The sequence below is a fragment of the Taudactylus pleione genome, unplaced genomic scaffold, assembly GCF_031769625.1.
Source record: "Taudactylus pleione unplaced genomic scaffold, aTauple2 ptg000207l, whole genome shotgun sequence".
NCBI lineage: Eukaryota > Metazoa > Chordata > Amphibia > Anura > Myobatrachidae > Taudactylus > Taudactylus pleione.
The window spans coordinates 2,638,825-2,654,581 of NW_028284609.1; the positions used below are offsets into that span (position 1 = coordinate 2,638,825).

At 36.3% G+C, this 15,757-nt stretch overlaps 1 protein-coding gene across 5 annotated transcripts in view; it reads left to right on the forward strand.

Moving 5' to 3' along the window:
* The window catches only part of SYT1 (synaptotagmin 1), a 783,192-nt gene that overhangs the window by 615,469 nt on the left and 151,966 nt on the right, over positions 1-15,757 (forward strand). For all 5 annotated transcript variants that reach the window (XM_088478101.1, XM_088478105.1, XM_088478102.1 and 2 more), the window contains one exon: positions 12,496-12,663. In XM_088478101.1, the coding sequence (XP_088334227.1) occupies positions 12,496-12,663 (168 nt within the window). The remainder of the gene's footprint in view (positions 1-12,495; positions 12,664-15,757) is intronic.

Below are 15,757 nucleotides of genomic sequence, written 5' to 3' on the forward strand. Positions count from 1 at the left end.
CCAAAAGCAAAGTATTTGGGGTTCTTAAAATGTGTCATATGGCTTTTATATGTATTTTTAAAAAATAGTGAAAAAAATATTAAAAAGTAAGTTTTTTTCTGCAAAGTAAATGCTAAGATAAATTTGAGGTGCATAAAAATACCTGTAGGTAGATATTTGTGTCATTTTAAGACACTTTTAAAAATGTGTTAAAAAAAACTCCTGTAACTCCCACCTGCAAGCTTAAAAACACCTGTCCCATAGATACAGCACCCAAATATACAGTACCTGTCCAACATCTTGTAACCCATTATTCTGCATTTTGCAGAATTTCACCCCAATAATGACATGTCATGATTGGCCAAATTGAGCTAATTAAAAACGTGTAAGTGCCTAATTAATCATTAGGGAGGGTGTTCCAGTGGTTCTGAACCAAGTCCCCACATTTGTACCTTAAAATAGGGATTTTCCCCAACTGTTCACCTGCTCAGAATGTTGTGGAAAAAAGTTGTGTGAAATCCTATGGAGACTTAACTACTAGACTAGTTTGTACATAGCCTCACTGCAGACATATTGAGAAAATGTTAAAGTTATGAGTGGTTCTTTTATGATTATTTCTACCAGTGCTTTTTCCATGTTGTGAAGCAGTACCTTCTGCCTATTTCCATAATAATGGCGTTCATAACCTTTCTGCTGTCAGTGCGACCTTTGCCCTGGCATTAATTTCTCTTTTTTCTTCTGCTATAACCATTTTGTCTCCTTGCAATCTGTAATTTCAACAATAGGCCCATAGAGGTTGATAGTGTGCCCACAACATAAGAATTGTCCAGAATGCTGCATATTTTGTATATATATATATATATATATATATATATATATATATACTGAGTTTCTTGCAATATATGTGTTATGAAATGGAGTTACTAATAAACTGTTGCCATCCTTTATTTTTATATTTATTTATCTCTTGGTATCTTGGTATATAGAAAAACCCTGAGATATAATAACGAGGTGTGAAGCAACTGAGTTTTAACACAAATGCAAAGTTATCGCCCTTATGGATACTGTGCAGTACATCAGATGCAGCCATGTTGACATTTACTAGCTACGTAATTGCACACCAGAGTCAGGGGTCTATTTACTAAGCTGTGTTAGGAGATAAAGTGAACGGAGATAAGATATCAGCCAATCAGCTCCTAACTGCCATGTCACACGCTGTTTTTGAAAAATGTCAGTTAGGAGCTGATTGGCTGGTGCCTTATGACCTCACTTTATCTGTTAACACAGCTTAGTAAATAGACCCCTAAGTCTAAAATTTAATAAAATTACAGTGCAGTAAACTTTCAGTATCCTCTATCTGCAGATAGGATTTAAAGGTAAAACGCACACTTACTGACTAAGTGTAACAATTCCTTCTCTATAAATAGCATATTGAGCTTCCGTCATTCATAGACACTAATAATTTAGGAAAGTTTAGTGACAACTAAGGAAAGTTTGCTTGATTTTTAGTCAGTACAATGTTTAAGTTGTCCAAGTTGTGGTTTATGGTTTTAGCGTTAGTGCAGAAACATTTATTTGCTGAATAAAGAAGAAAAGAAAATGTCCTGTACATTTTAATAGAAAGTATAGATTAAGTTTTACTAATATCTAAATATTAAATACATACACTATATAGTTACAGCAGGTTCTCAATCCTTACAGCTGCCTCCAGTTGGCACCCGCCAGTAATAACCAAAGACAGTTCTGGCAGTGTGAATGCTGATTCTGTCCCGTTATAGACCGCTTCACATTCTGAGTGCTAATGCTGTTAACTGACTGAGATTGTCAATCAGCAATATAATGCCTTCAAACTGCCCAGTGCTGTCTGCATTTGTAGCTGCCAACCATTCACAACATGAAAAGAGGAGGCAGCCGTTATGAGGACTGAGCACCAGCTGTTCCTAAGGCAGAGTTACAGACAGGTAAGTCATTTTACTCTAGAATTATATAGTTGTAGGGTTTTGAATTTTTGAAAAAATTAAATATAGAAATCACATTCCTATTCAAAGAGAAAAACATTCTGCTTATATTGTTTTAATTAATACCTAATTGAGAATAAGATGATTTTAAAATAATTGGTGTTGCATGAAATGTTTCTGATATATACTGTAGTATGATTAAAATATTATAAATAAATATTATAATACAATGATGTCCAGGTAAACTTTTTTCCCATGCCATTTGTATTCACACCCATAAAAGCCCCAAATTAGACACCGTATTTGTGTTCTTGCGACATTTTTTTTTGGCAGAACACTCATGCTGCTACTTAATGCCAGTGTTCTTCATGCAATCCTGTCTGTGGAGAGATGTTCCATACTGGTCTCATATACTGTATATTTATGCAGATGCATGCCAATATATTTATCAAGGCAGCCCTACTACAGATAAATATTACTTTCTGTAGTTGTTTCAATACGTTTATATTTCTTTATATCTATTTGATAAAGAGCTGCCTACAGTATAGTTTATACTAACACAAGAAATAATGAATATATATATATATTTTACTGCTAACAGAGGGAGATATACACTTCATTGGACTGAATACAGTTACATTTATTGGTTTAGAAACATCCATCTAATTGTTCCTGTAAAATCGTTATAAGAACTACTTGGCTTCTAAGAGCCTTTATAGGAATTTCTCCCTATCAATGGATGGAATATAAGCTTATAAGACTGAGTGTTCTAACCAGTTCCATATCATCAAGTGTTTATTCAGACCAGTTCCATTTTAGTGTTTACCCCTGATGAAGTCCTGTGTGTGGACAAAACGCGTAGGTAATCGCTTTGAAAAACCTGCACCTACCACATAAGAGGTCCACCCAAGAGCTCACAACTGTAAGGGTGTAGGTTGCAGATAACATCTATTCTTCTGTACTGGGGCAGGTTTACTAAAAGTTGTTTTATGCTATTTATTTATGTATTGATTTGTATTGTAAATTGTTTTATATATTTTTACCTCTGTTGATATACCAAGAATAAAATAGTCAGGTATAAGAATTATGGGCTGCCATAGGGCTTTTATTTTGTGAATAATATCCAAAACATAAACAAATGGTGATTGGAAGAGTAACTAGAAGGTTGTGTTTGACCAACAGCTAATATTACAATAAATCCCCCTAAGGTGTGGAAATTTCTCCTATTCAATTAATATTCAAAGATGTAGTGCACCAAAGGTACCCCCTTTCTACCATATATATATATATATATATATATATATTTATCTATATACTGTGTATATATATATATATATATATATATATAAATATATATATATATATATGGATGACATTTGATCCTAAAAAAATAACCAAAGGTACCCCCTTTCTACCATATATATATATATATACTGTGTATATATATATATATATATATATGGATGACATTTGATCCTAATAAAATACCGTTTGTCAACACTGGAAGTTACAGAATATCTATCTTTGCAGAATTTACAGTGTTCCTAGATACCTATAAATTGGTTTAATTCTACTTAATGTAACTGTTCTGCAGATGTACAAAATGTGCTGTCAGATGACTTTTATAGACTGTGCGGTTTCATGTCACTCTGATATATACAATAATTCTGACTTTATGCAAAAGTCTAACAAATTGAATTTAGACAGAATTGTTAGCTTTTGAAAACATACTTCTATGATCTAATATATCTGTGATTACTTACAGGTTTGACTTCTCTTATTAAGAAAGACCAGATATTTATTGGTCAGTATCCTAGTCAAATATTTACTGATTTCAAATATTTGCTTTTCAACAACTGTTTTAGGATCTATAACTGTAATTGTTCATTATTTAAAATATAACACTTTTGACACTGACATTTAGCTTCCCCCCTCGGAAAGGAATAACCTGCAATACACTGAGTGTTTAAAATGCCAGCAAGGAACCAGAATATCAACAACCTTATGTATCAGAATATTGTATTAGCAACCAATCTGTAATTTAGTACTAGGCTTTACATTTAGTATTTACTTTACATCACATGTTAGGCATTTAGTAACATGTACAAGAAATATCATGTCAAATTTAGCCTGAAGCAGTAGATGCTGTATCAATTTGTTTTATTATTAAGCCATGGTGCAGAACCAATTACATAACACACTACAAACCTGATTTAGAGTCGCATACAGGTCTTCCGCATTGCATGCTTGGAAATAAATGTTAATATTTACTTGTATTCTATGAGGCTGCAGCACCCTTATACATCCATTTAGCCATCATCAGCATGTATATGCACCATCCCTATACCTAAAATCAGATGGATCTCTTTGTATGTTACATACCAATAATATGTCCTCCTAACAATTATCCTACATGTGAATATCCATTTGCCATGTAATTACACCTACTCAGCCTCAACTGGAGATGCAGCTGAGATGTGTGAGATTCTCATCCCCCCATAGGTGCTTACAGTTGCATATTCCCAGCTATGGATCAGTCAACAAAATGGGTTTTCGTGGGACTATGCAGAAAGAGAAGGCTGCAAAAGGCTGCAAAGGGGCTGCAGTATATTTGTCATAGGCAAGGTAAAGCCATCTACAATGTCAGTGGCTCCTAAGTCCTAACCTATTGTATGAGTGGGACTGGCTCTGACGAAGGAGAGGAAGCCACAGTCACGGACTCCACTGACTCACACAGGTGGTGGATTTTACTGGGGGTGGGGCAGCTGCAGCTTGTAAGCCCAGGGGCAACTACGGGGGGCTAGAGGTGCACGTGCACCGGGTGCCGGAATGCAGGGGGTGAAAAAGGGATGACTCACACAGGTGGTGGATTTTACTGGGGGTGGGGCAGCTGCAGCTTGCAGGTCCTAGGTAAAATCCAGCACTGGTTACTGTCCTAAGTGTTAGGTATATTCCCATAAGGTGTATGCATCTAGGCAAGTGTTTTAAAACCAAAAAAATGAGCATCACAAGCATTTAGTTAACAGCTAATGAAATGTTAATTTTGAAATTAAAAACAGAACCTTGTCCTATTTGGTCAATGTCACAAAATAAACAATAGGCCCAAATAGTGTACAAGTACAATTATATAACACACGCTAGAGATCAGTGCAAGGGATACTGACATACATGATATAAATTATTTTATTTAACTTGCAGTTATTAATATAACATTTTGAATAGAAACACAAACGATTGTCACTTCTGAACTGACTGGCAAAGCTTATATCATTATTGTTTATAAAACTGTTGTATAGTTTAATTGTTCATTCAGTAATTGTTCATTCAAACATAGATGCATATTTTCATTCTGGAAGTATGGATAACAGCCAGCAAATCATACTAAATTATTATTAGATGCACAGCTCAGAGATGAGTCATCCCAGATGAGCCATTCCATTAGCTGCACTAATATCATAACATATGGCACAATCAACATTAACAACATTTTCAAACTTAAATGCACACTACAAAACATAAACCAATGTGAGATGAACATCATTTCTTTGTAACTAATGCATAAAGTGTGTTTAATGAAATAAAGAGGATTCACATAAATTCAGAATATTTATAATTAGCAACATTCTACCAGTAGCAGCCATAAAGAATAGTGTTGCCCAAATGTAATAGCTGCAAATGGCAGGCACAGGTGAAAGTTCTGCAATGTATCTGCTAGATTTAAATCGACAAAAAATGACTAGGCAAAACCAGGCTGGTTTTAAATTATTGCAGCATTACATTTAGAGGCTAAATCATCTAAATCACACAGGCTATTACGTGTAGACTTTTTGTCCATGCCTCTTTAGCTCACAGTATCCTGATGTGGTCAGCACCTGTGTAAGTGAATGTAACAATGAGGACAAGGAGTACAGTAGGTGACTATTGGAAGCTGCTTTGTATGCCTATAGATTACCTTAAACAGAGAGAAAAGTGCTTCTAGCACACATCATCAGGTGACCCTGACACTTCTAAGTGATTGATCAGGACTTTTTAGACTAATAAGTGCAATTTTCTGGCTTTTGATATTGCTTCGTATTGTGAGTACCTTTACAAGCAATTGCAATGGCAAATTGAAGAGATAGCCAGGCACAGAAGGGGCAATTTAATTTGGAGAATTATAGGGTCACTATGTGCTGCTATTATGTTCCCAAGCCATTCCAATGCCACATCGCATCAACATCACATCATATAAAGACTGAAGGAAAAATACACTGTTCAATCATACTCTCAATTTTCACTGCAACTATGTTTTAAAAAGTATTTATTTCATCCTTCTCCATCACAAACATTTTTGACACTTACTTTTAGATCTCGTTTTTTGGAAAGAAATGATCTGCAATATATCCAGTGACTGTTTAAAATGTCAGCAAGAAACCAGAATATCAACAACATAACTTAATAACCTATGTTAGTAACGCATCTTTAAGTTAGTACTAGACTTTAGTAAGGCCAAAAATATTGCTGATATATAATAAAATGCTCTTATGATATGTGATAAAGGAATGCATGTAATATTACTACTTTGTTATAGATAATAATACTGTGGATGAGTAAAGTAGCATTATTGTTACCTATGTGACTGGAAAGCCAATCACACAATGGTCACCTTTACATTGCTCAGAAACACAACCCTCTTAAGCAATGTCTGCTTTCTCTAACTCATACTGTAGATAAGAAAACAATAATTGTCAGGAATAGTTAAGTAAAAAGCACATTACTTACTTAAGGTATTTTAATTGGCCCAGTAATAGATGGCCCTTGATATATTAATTGTGTTTTAGTAGAGCTGGTTAGCAGCACTTGGGGGCCTATGTATTAATAATAGCGGCACTGCCGCGATTATTAATGTTCTATCGCGCCGGGAATAATTTCATTCTTAATGAAAATATCCCAGCTATGTACTACCGGGAACTCGCAGGGACAGCAGTTGCGGTAACCACTGTCCACCGCGAGTTATATCCCTGGCATTTTTGGGAAGTCTTTCACAGAATTGAAAGACTTCCCTGGGGGAAGCTGACACTGCGCATGCTCACAGCGTCAGCTTCCGGGACTGGACAGGGAGAGATTGAAAGATCTCTCTCCTTTCCTGGGATCCCCCATAAACAAACAGTAGTTTACACCATCAGATGATGGTGTAAACTGGGCTAAACTCTGAAAAGCTTAGATTTTTGGAGTTTAGTACATAGGGGGCAGTTCGTAGTCCCCATTGACAATAATGAGGACTGTGATCTAAAGTGCTAATTAGCACTTTGCCGGAGATTTCTGTGAAAGCTCCTGCAAAGTGCTATTAGTACATAGGATCAATACATAAAATTATGCAGACTCTGAAGTTTCTGCATAAGTTTCTGTAAAACATGGTTTGATACATAGGCCCCTTGATGTTTTGCAAAGTCTGTTTCAGAAGGTTGACTAAGCCCAAATATAAAAAGCTGCCATCTACCAAAAACAAAATAATTAACAATTCTACAATTGATTAATAAAAATGCAATGATGTTTTGCCTTTATGCATATGTTAATGTGACAGATGTTTAAATGGTAATTGTGCCTATTATTTATATACCAGTATTCAAGCAATACAATGGTAACTGAAATAAAAAGCAAAAGATTGTAATTTTCATGGGTAAATAATTTCTTTCATGCATTAATAATAATTGGCAAGCAGTGTTCCTTGTAAATTATGTTAGACTTGATATTTTTGGGTTTCATCTTAGAGGACATGATAGTGACAGTATTGGACACACCTATGACTGTAGCCAATTCTATTTTCTGGTAAATGTGTGCAATTTGCTCATGCAGGCTCCATCTAAATAAAATGTGTTGGGTATGTTTTTTTAATGGCAGAATAAATTAGCTCAGGTAATTAGCATTGTGTTTAATGCTTAGCTCTTGGTCACATTATGTATTTTTCTTAAAAAAATGTAAATCATTATGACTAGAGACTGTTTAAAATAATTATTAGGAAGCAGAGCCGGCCCTAGCCAATTTGGTGCACTAGGCAAAATTTTTACTGGTGCCCCCTAGCAGATAATCCCACAAGCAATCTAAGTGTTTATACGCAGATGTAGTTATATTGCCAGCCGTCGATATACCGCCACTGGAATCCCACCGCTTGGCATAATGCCAACACCGATATCCCGACGGAGATCAGATTACCGGTGTTGGCATCACGAAACCCGGACTCCCAAACGTTCAGACCCGGGTAAGTATGTTAGTTTCCCTGGGGATGGGGGGGTTAGGTATAGGCACCCTCGGGGGGAGATTAGAGATAGGCACCCCCCGCGGAGGGTCAGGCTTAGGCTACGTGGAGGGAGGGTTAAGGTTAGGCACCACTGGAGGAAAGGTTAGGGTTAGACACCCCCCGGGGGGGTTAGGTTCAGGGTGCGCGAAGCGGGTGTTAGTTTTAGGCATCACCGGGGGGAGGTTAGGGTCAGACGCCACTAAGGGAAGGTTAGGGGGGGTAAGTTGGCTGGTTAGGGTACGTACATCCCCTGTTGGGATATCGGGATATTCTGTGATCTGACTTCCATCTATTCAGCTGCCGGCATATCATACTGATATCATATATATATATGATATCAGCTGCCCAGCACTTCACTGCGGCGCCAGCGGCCATCGTGGTGCACGTGAGCACTGCACAATGATGGATCTGTGCTGGGGGGCCCGGGGATATTATACCACCAGCGCTTCTTCCAGGATCCGGCTCTGCAGGGTAGCGTTACGGAGAAAGGGAGAGAGGGTTGCGGAGGGAGGGAGGGGGAAAGCATGGCAGTGGCAAAGCCCTGGAATGCCCCTAGGGCATTCCAGTCGCCCTAGTCATTTGCTTAGAATGCCTATGCCTAGGGCCGGCTCTGTTAGGAAGTGAGCATTGTATTAGGGGACCTTGGACTGTACATCCTAATATTAAACATTGTAAGATGTGCTGCCATGCTGAGACTTGTAGAGCAATGCAGGAAAAATGAAATGCAGGTGCACACTCTAACCACTAGCACTTAAAGTAATAACAATTATGATAAACTCTGCGATTAATGTATAGTATTAATGAGGTTAGAACAAATTTGGCCAAAAACGTGAGCCCAGCAGCCTGAGTATGCCAAGCATCCATACATGTAGAATGCCATCCTGACCAATTTTTTTCTGTCTGTAGCCTCAACCGTCATCATTAGTATCATGCTCCCACTGAATGCTGAGTGCAAACAATAAATCTTAAACAAGGTCCCATTTCCGTCCTCGTGCTACTGAAGATAGCTTACATGCCCAGAGCTCTGCCATGACACTCCCACTAGATGGAAAACTTTATTGCTTCCACATGATGGCCCATTTTATGGAAAGAGTGGTATGATGAATCCGTCCACACCTGCAATCTCTGTCAGTGTGCTTTGCCTGATTCAGTCACCAATTTCTTCCTGCAGCGCATGTGCAGTGTGCTGAAATCTGCGAGATGCATCCACTAACCCACTTGTGTCAGACTACAAGTCAGGCTCTTTAGTAATGAATCCTTTCCCCTTTACTAAAAGAAAAGTTATATGTCTGTAACACTTACAGTCTGTCAGCTACTCATTTCCACTGGTGGCAGTAACAGTTGCTTCTGCATGCACAAAAGCCCGGAAGATTGTGACCGTACACACGGGGGGTATTTATCAAAGCTGGGAGAGAGATAATATTGTAACAAATAAATTACCAAACAATCAGTTCCTATCATTTTTTAAACACAGCCTGCAAAATGTAAATTGGAAGCTGATTGGTTAGTACTTTATCTCTCACAAGTTTATCTCTCCTAGCTTTGATAAATCCCCCCCTAAAGCTGGCCACACTCTAGACCACCTTACATCCAACCAGCCAACTAGTTGATTGGTTGGAATGAAAATCTGGTAAGGTATGAAAGCAAATGACAATCAGCAATTTGCTCCCAAACGCCGGAATATGGACTAAAAACTGATAAATTGTTTTGATCAAACATTTAACAAACTTGTCTGAAGACCATTTTCATCTGTTTTCCGGCATTTAGTAGCAAATTGCTGATCATCAGTTACTCCCATACCTTACCAGATTTTCATTCCAACCAATCAACTAGTTGGCTGGTTGGATGAAAGTTGGTCTAGTGTGTGGCCAGCTTAAGACTGCAATGACCAGCCGTTAGCTCAGCTGACTGAATAGCTGTGCAGCTTGTCCAATCAGCTTAATTAGCAAGGTTTTGTATAGTTATCAGTAGAAATCAGAAGTGTTATAGATATACTCAAAAGGATTCTTTTTACCATACTGTACTTGCCAATTCTGCCTGATTGTCAGGGAGACTCCCTGAAATAGTAGCAATCTCCCTGACTCCCTGAAAAGTCTAGCAATCTCCTTAATTGCTCCTTACCCCCATTATATAGCTGTTATATACTTGAAAAAAAAGAAATCAGGGATCTATACATTCAAATGGTATAAACAATGTAATTTCCCTGCATTAGTTATAAGACACAATGACTCCTATGGCTGCATGCATTTTCATATAAGTTTTCTCCTGGACACTTATATGGAACCCCTTGAAAAGCACAATACATGAGTGAGCCCTGAAAAGTATCAGTGTGTTGTCATCAACAAATACATCTTACGAACTGTTTTGGGGCTCATTTACATCTGCATGTAAGTTAGTTTTATGGCACGACTCTCAGATGTAGCAGTACACGTCGACTTTACCACTGTGCTCATAGATGTTACTTTCACAATCTGTGCTCATAGATGTAGCTTTCACAAGAATATTTAATATATATATATATATATATATATATATATATATATATATATATATTTGAGGAGGCTGTGCTAAATAGTGTGTCCATAACTAAGAAGAATGTCAGGGCTGAATGTACACTAAGCTTATACAATATTATAGGAAGCAGCTGGTCTTGGCAAATGGACAGGTATACTACAAACATGTATAAGTAATAAATTAATGAACATTGACTATCTACATTAACATCAGTGCTATTGTCTATGTGGAACCTGTTAAGGGGGAATCTAATTTTTATAAGGATCCATACCATTGACGATTTTATGTTATATGTATTGTGTGTGTGATATGTATACCGGTATTAGGCACTTTGTAATCTTATCAATGCTCTACAATATATTATTGACTCCATAGATTTTTCATCAACTTATTTATTGTTTGATAAAAGATATATTATAACCAGAAATAAAGTCATACTTTGTTTATTATATTATTGTGTATTATTACAGGTACTAGAGATTAAGCACAGGTACTAGTTGCTCTCTAATTGTTACATTAAACACTGTTGCGGGTTTGTGCAGCTTTACATGAAGTGGGTGTGAAATACCACGGCTGATGTACTTTTTTACCATGGCCACCTTTCCACACATTTTCTAGATACCCATTGAAAAAAATTCTAGAGAACTCCGGATCAGTGCATTACACTTCAAAAATTAAAACAATATACTGTAGGTAAATTTAATTTTTTTAAATACCAAGGAATGATAGGTCATTAGTCAAAGGTGGACTTCATAAATATTCAAAGTGAGTGTATAATTGTTTTCTTTCAAAAATTTATCTGAATGACTAACTTGGGATAATTAATTCTCATAATTTACATTTTTCACATATGAAGCATGAAGGTAAACCGTAGCCTGACTTTTCCCTGCAGCCTGGTTAAAAATCTAATTTCATTAAGAATTTCCACACCTTTATCAAAACGCAACAACACCACACAACATAACAAAAGCTTAAAGGGGAATTGTGATAGAAATATAAATTACTGTTATGCTTGCCAAGAATCCACTGACCGTGCACTTGTATATAAGATGACCTACCTGAATAAAACAAATGTCAGTGAATATTCTGTCTTCTGTACTTTTAGAATAATACAAGGCATGGTATAACATTTGAATAGGTATAAATGTGCATGCAGAAAAGGCATAGTACATGTACATATACGATGCTTGACAGATTTAACTAAGTATAAATGATCATTTATTATATGGCTCAATTATACTCATGTTTTGTTATTTCTTATGAATAGTTTACCACAACCTTAAAGGTAAAAGCCTTGATGGATACATGCCAGCATGATCTATATTGTTTGGGCCTGTATTTTCCCCTTTTTGACGGAACATATTCTTTATGTAAAACAATCTTTTTATACCAATATAACAAAATTTGATACTGTCAAAAAGTAAGGAGGAAACAACTGGCTAGATAATGTCTCCACGATGAGACAGAACAGGTTGTCCTGCTTGCCATGCTGATTTATAGATGACTGCTTTGGTTTGAAAAAAGTACAGACTTTTAGAATACACATGTCTTTCCTTTGTGCTACAATCTAAAACGTACATTTTACAGCTTATATACTGTACTGTATAAATGCTACACTTTTAAAAAAAATCACAATTTATGTATTTATGTATTTTTGGTTGTTGGATTACAATGTTAGTATATAAATACAATACAGTAGGAGTCATATCTGTTGTTGGCTTTGAATAAAAAATGGCCTTATATATCGAATTATTGTGTTTTTAACAGGTGCCCTATGCGGAATTAGGTGGGAAGACGTTGGTGATGACTGTTTATGATTTTGATCGCTTCTCTAAGCATGACATCATTGGGGAGGTAAAGGTTCCTATGAACACTGTAGATTTTGGTCATGTGACAGAAGAATGGCGTGATCTACTTAGCGCTGAAAAAGAAGAGGTAAGGAAACAGAAGTTCTGTTATATCATATTTAATTTTGGGCAACAAAACCTTGAGGTTATTACTAGTATTATACTTTACTTATTGAGCTTGCCGTCTAAGAGGTGCAGGTAATATGTGCAAACTAGTAAACAGAAATAGATTACTGAGAGAATGTGACCAGGCAACTATGTGACATGGAGAACCATCTCACACCACAAGCAAATGTGGAAAAGAGGAAGCAACTATTCTTATAAAGTTTTCATCCACAATGTAAATTATATAACCATATTATATTCCAAGTTAACAAAGCACCAATAAACATGTTTCTGTCTATTGCTATAGCAAAGGTAAAATAATGTCCGGATGTTGTTTTTAACCTATGATGGTAACTAGGCATACTGTAAGTAAAACAATGAATGCTGTTTCCTAGGCATATTGTACATTGTATACATATGTGGAAAGTAAAGATTCACATTTCAGTTTTGGCTCTGAATTTCCCGCCAATTTCTGATCTCAGAACAAGGCAAAACGCCATCTTTCATGGACATCTGGTGTCTGTGAAAGATGATGTTTTGCCTCTGAGATCCCAACTTGGTGGGAAGATCCAAGCCAAAAACCAAACTGCTTATCTTTAGTAGAAAGTTGAGCTGTGATTTTTCAATAACATACAGGCTCCTACTAGCCTCTGAATACCTGTACCCTATAGTATAATAGGAGTTAGTAGTATTTATTATTTTTACTATATTTGACCTTCAAAGACAAAGTTCAACCACTCACAGTTACCGTGAGAGTTAAAATTTCTAAGAGCATGGAAATGTAGTTCTCATGCCTTGTCATCTGTCTTTAGGTCTACATATACCTTGTCATTCTTCTGCTTTATCCTTTCAGGGAACAGATGTTCTACATGATATTGATATGTACATATTACATGATTTGTAACTAACATACTTCATTAAACTGTAAAAAAATTATTACATTGCACATGATAGGCCCACAATTAGATTTACCATTTGTAGTGTCATGTCTAACAGTCTATGGGACTTTTTATCAAGCCCGCATTTTTGCACTGAAAAGTACTGTATAATTATATTTTGTGTCAATGTATCAATATTTTATCGCAGGTACAAAACTATGAGCCTATCCTTACAAAGAATAAAACATAAAGTGAACATTTATGCGATCACTTTACTATGGGATGGAACCTGTCAGAGCTACTGCGCATGTGCAGGCAAAAAATAATACTTGTCATGTAGCCAAAAGGCTATAAGGCCTAACACCATCAAAAGTTTGATAAATTTGCCAATTTGCTGTCTACATAGACACTGGGGATCTCCTCTTGTGATCAAAAAGGGAGGGACCACAGAAGATATCTCACACATGTGATGTAGTACCCTCTAAATGCATTCAGTGAAATGTAATTAATGAGGAAATCCTCAGAAAACGGCAGTAAACTCTTAAATAAATATGCCATTATAACTCTTAGGGGTATATTTACTAAAAAGCGGGGTTTCAAAGCTACTGATTACTAACGGTTTTGATCATTGAATTTAAAACGGCAATAGTGGGTAAAAGCTAAATCTGGCGTGTTTTGCATTTTGTTGCTATTGCCATATTAACCTCAGCAAAGCTGCTGAGCATCTGTTTAGTAAATATTTCCCTTAGACTTATAACTTTCTTAGCCATATATACTCCAGAATGGGGAAATAATACCACTCTTCATTCTTCTGCTTTACCTGTACAATATATATATTTCTGTAATTCCTATTTATTATTTGTGATAAAGATAAAGAGTGTCTTGTAACATCTAGCCTACAGAATAACTTCTGACCAACCCTGTAAGAACTACTTGTAACCATTTCTCCCACATAATATAAATATATGGGGATGACAAAATAAAAAGACTGCACTTGGAAGAAGTAGCTAAGGATTATTATCGTAATATTGCACTGTGTGGTTACAGCTGTTTGCTATTATCGTCTAATGTTCAATGCATTTCTCTCAAATAGTTTTATTAGGTCTAATATACAGTATGTAAGAAAACCAATTAACTAAAATTCAGCACTGTGCTACTAAGAATATACCAAACCTTTACTGAAGAGCTCATAACATTCGTGACAGCAAAAGACAAATCCCACCAGGTCTGGAAGACAGAAGACTTGTGAAGGGTATAAAATGTAACTCAGACTTAAGTTCTATTATAGGAACAATATATGTTAATTTATTACATTTACTAAAATTACATGATGGTTTAAGAGAATCATTATTGGACTGGGGCATAAAGGGCCCACCCGGGCCCATACTTAGGGGTGTGGCCAGCCTTAAGAGGGGGTGTGGCCAGTCTCCACAGAGGCTTGACTAACCATCAGAGAGTGAATTGGCTGGACCCCTTTAAAAAAATAATAATAATAAAAAATATATATATATATATATATATATATATATATTAAATACTGCTGGTGCATGCATGACAATGTATCATATTAATTACAGCAAAGCACTGTAGAAAATACATCTTAGTCCTGTGCCGTATAATGTAACATTTGTAGAATTCAAATGCACAGTCTGGAACCAGAGCTCTAGAGGAGAGTGTGGATCCCCAGGCAGTGAGGCCAACCGGGGGTTTCCCCTGTACTCCTGTCGGCCAGTCTGACCCTAAAGATAATTCCAGCCCACAAATCATTACAAACCATTTGTTATAGGAATAGGATTTGCACATACTCTAGATTTGCTAATACCCTGTGTATTTCTATACTTGTTCATGTTGTCTTTATTGTTTAGTGAGGAAAAATAAATATGCTGAGAATCCCACAGAGACTGAAACTAAGCATTTTCATAGTTTGGAAAAATTCAGGTTGATTTACCATTGAGTGCTGTTATTTAACTTCTAATAGCTTTCTGCTTTGTTCTTATTTTTATATCAAAACATACAGCAGAGGGTCTTAGCTGTAAATTAATCAAAAGGTGATATTTTTGCAGTTTGAAATACTTACTTCATGCTGTTTTATTTTATGGATCTACTTCATCAAAGTGCCCAGATATGCCGCCATTTGACAAATTAGCCTCTTAGAATAATGTTTTATATTATATAATTCTCCTGTGAAGAATGTCTCCA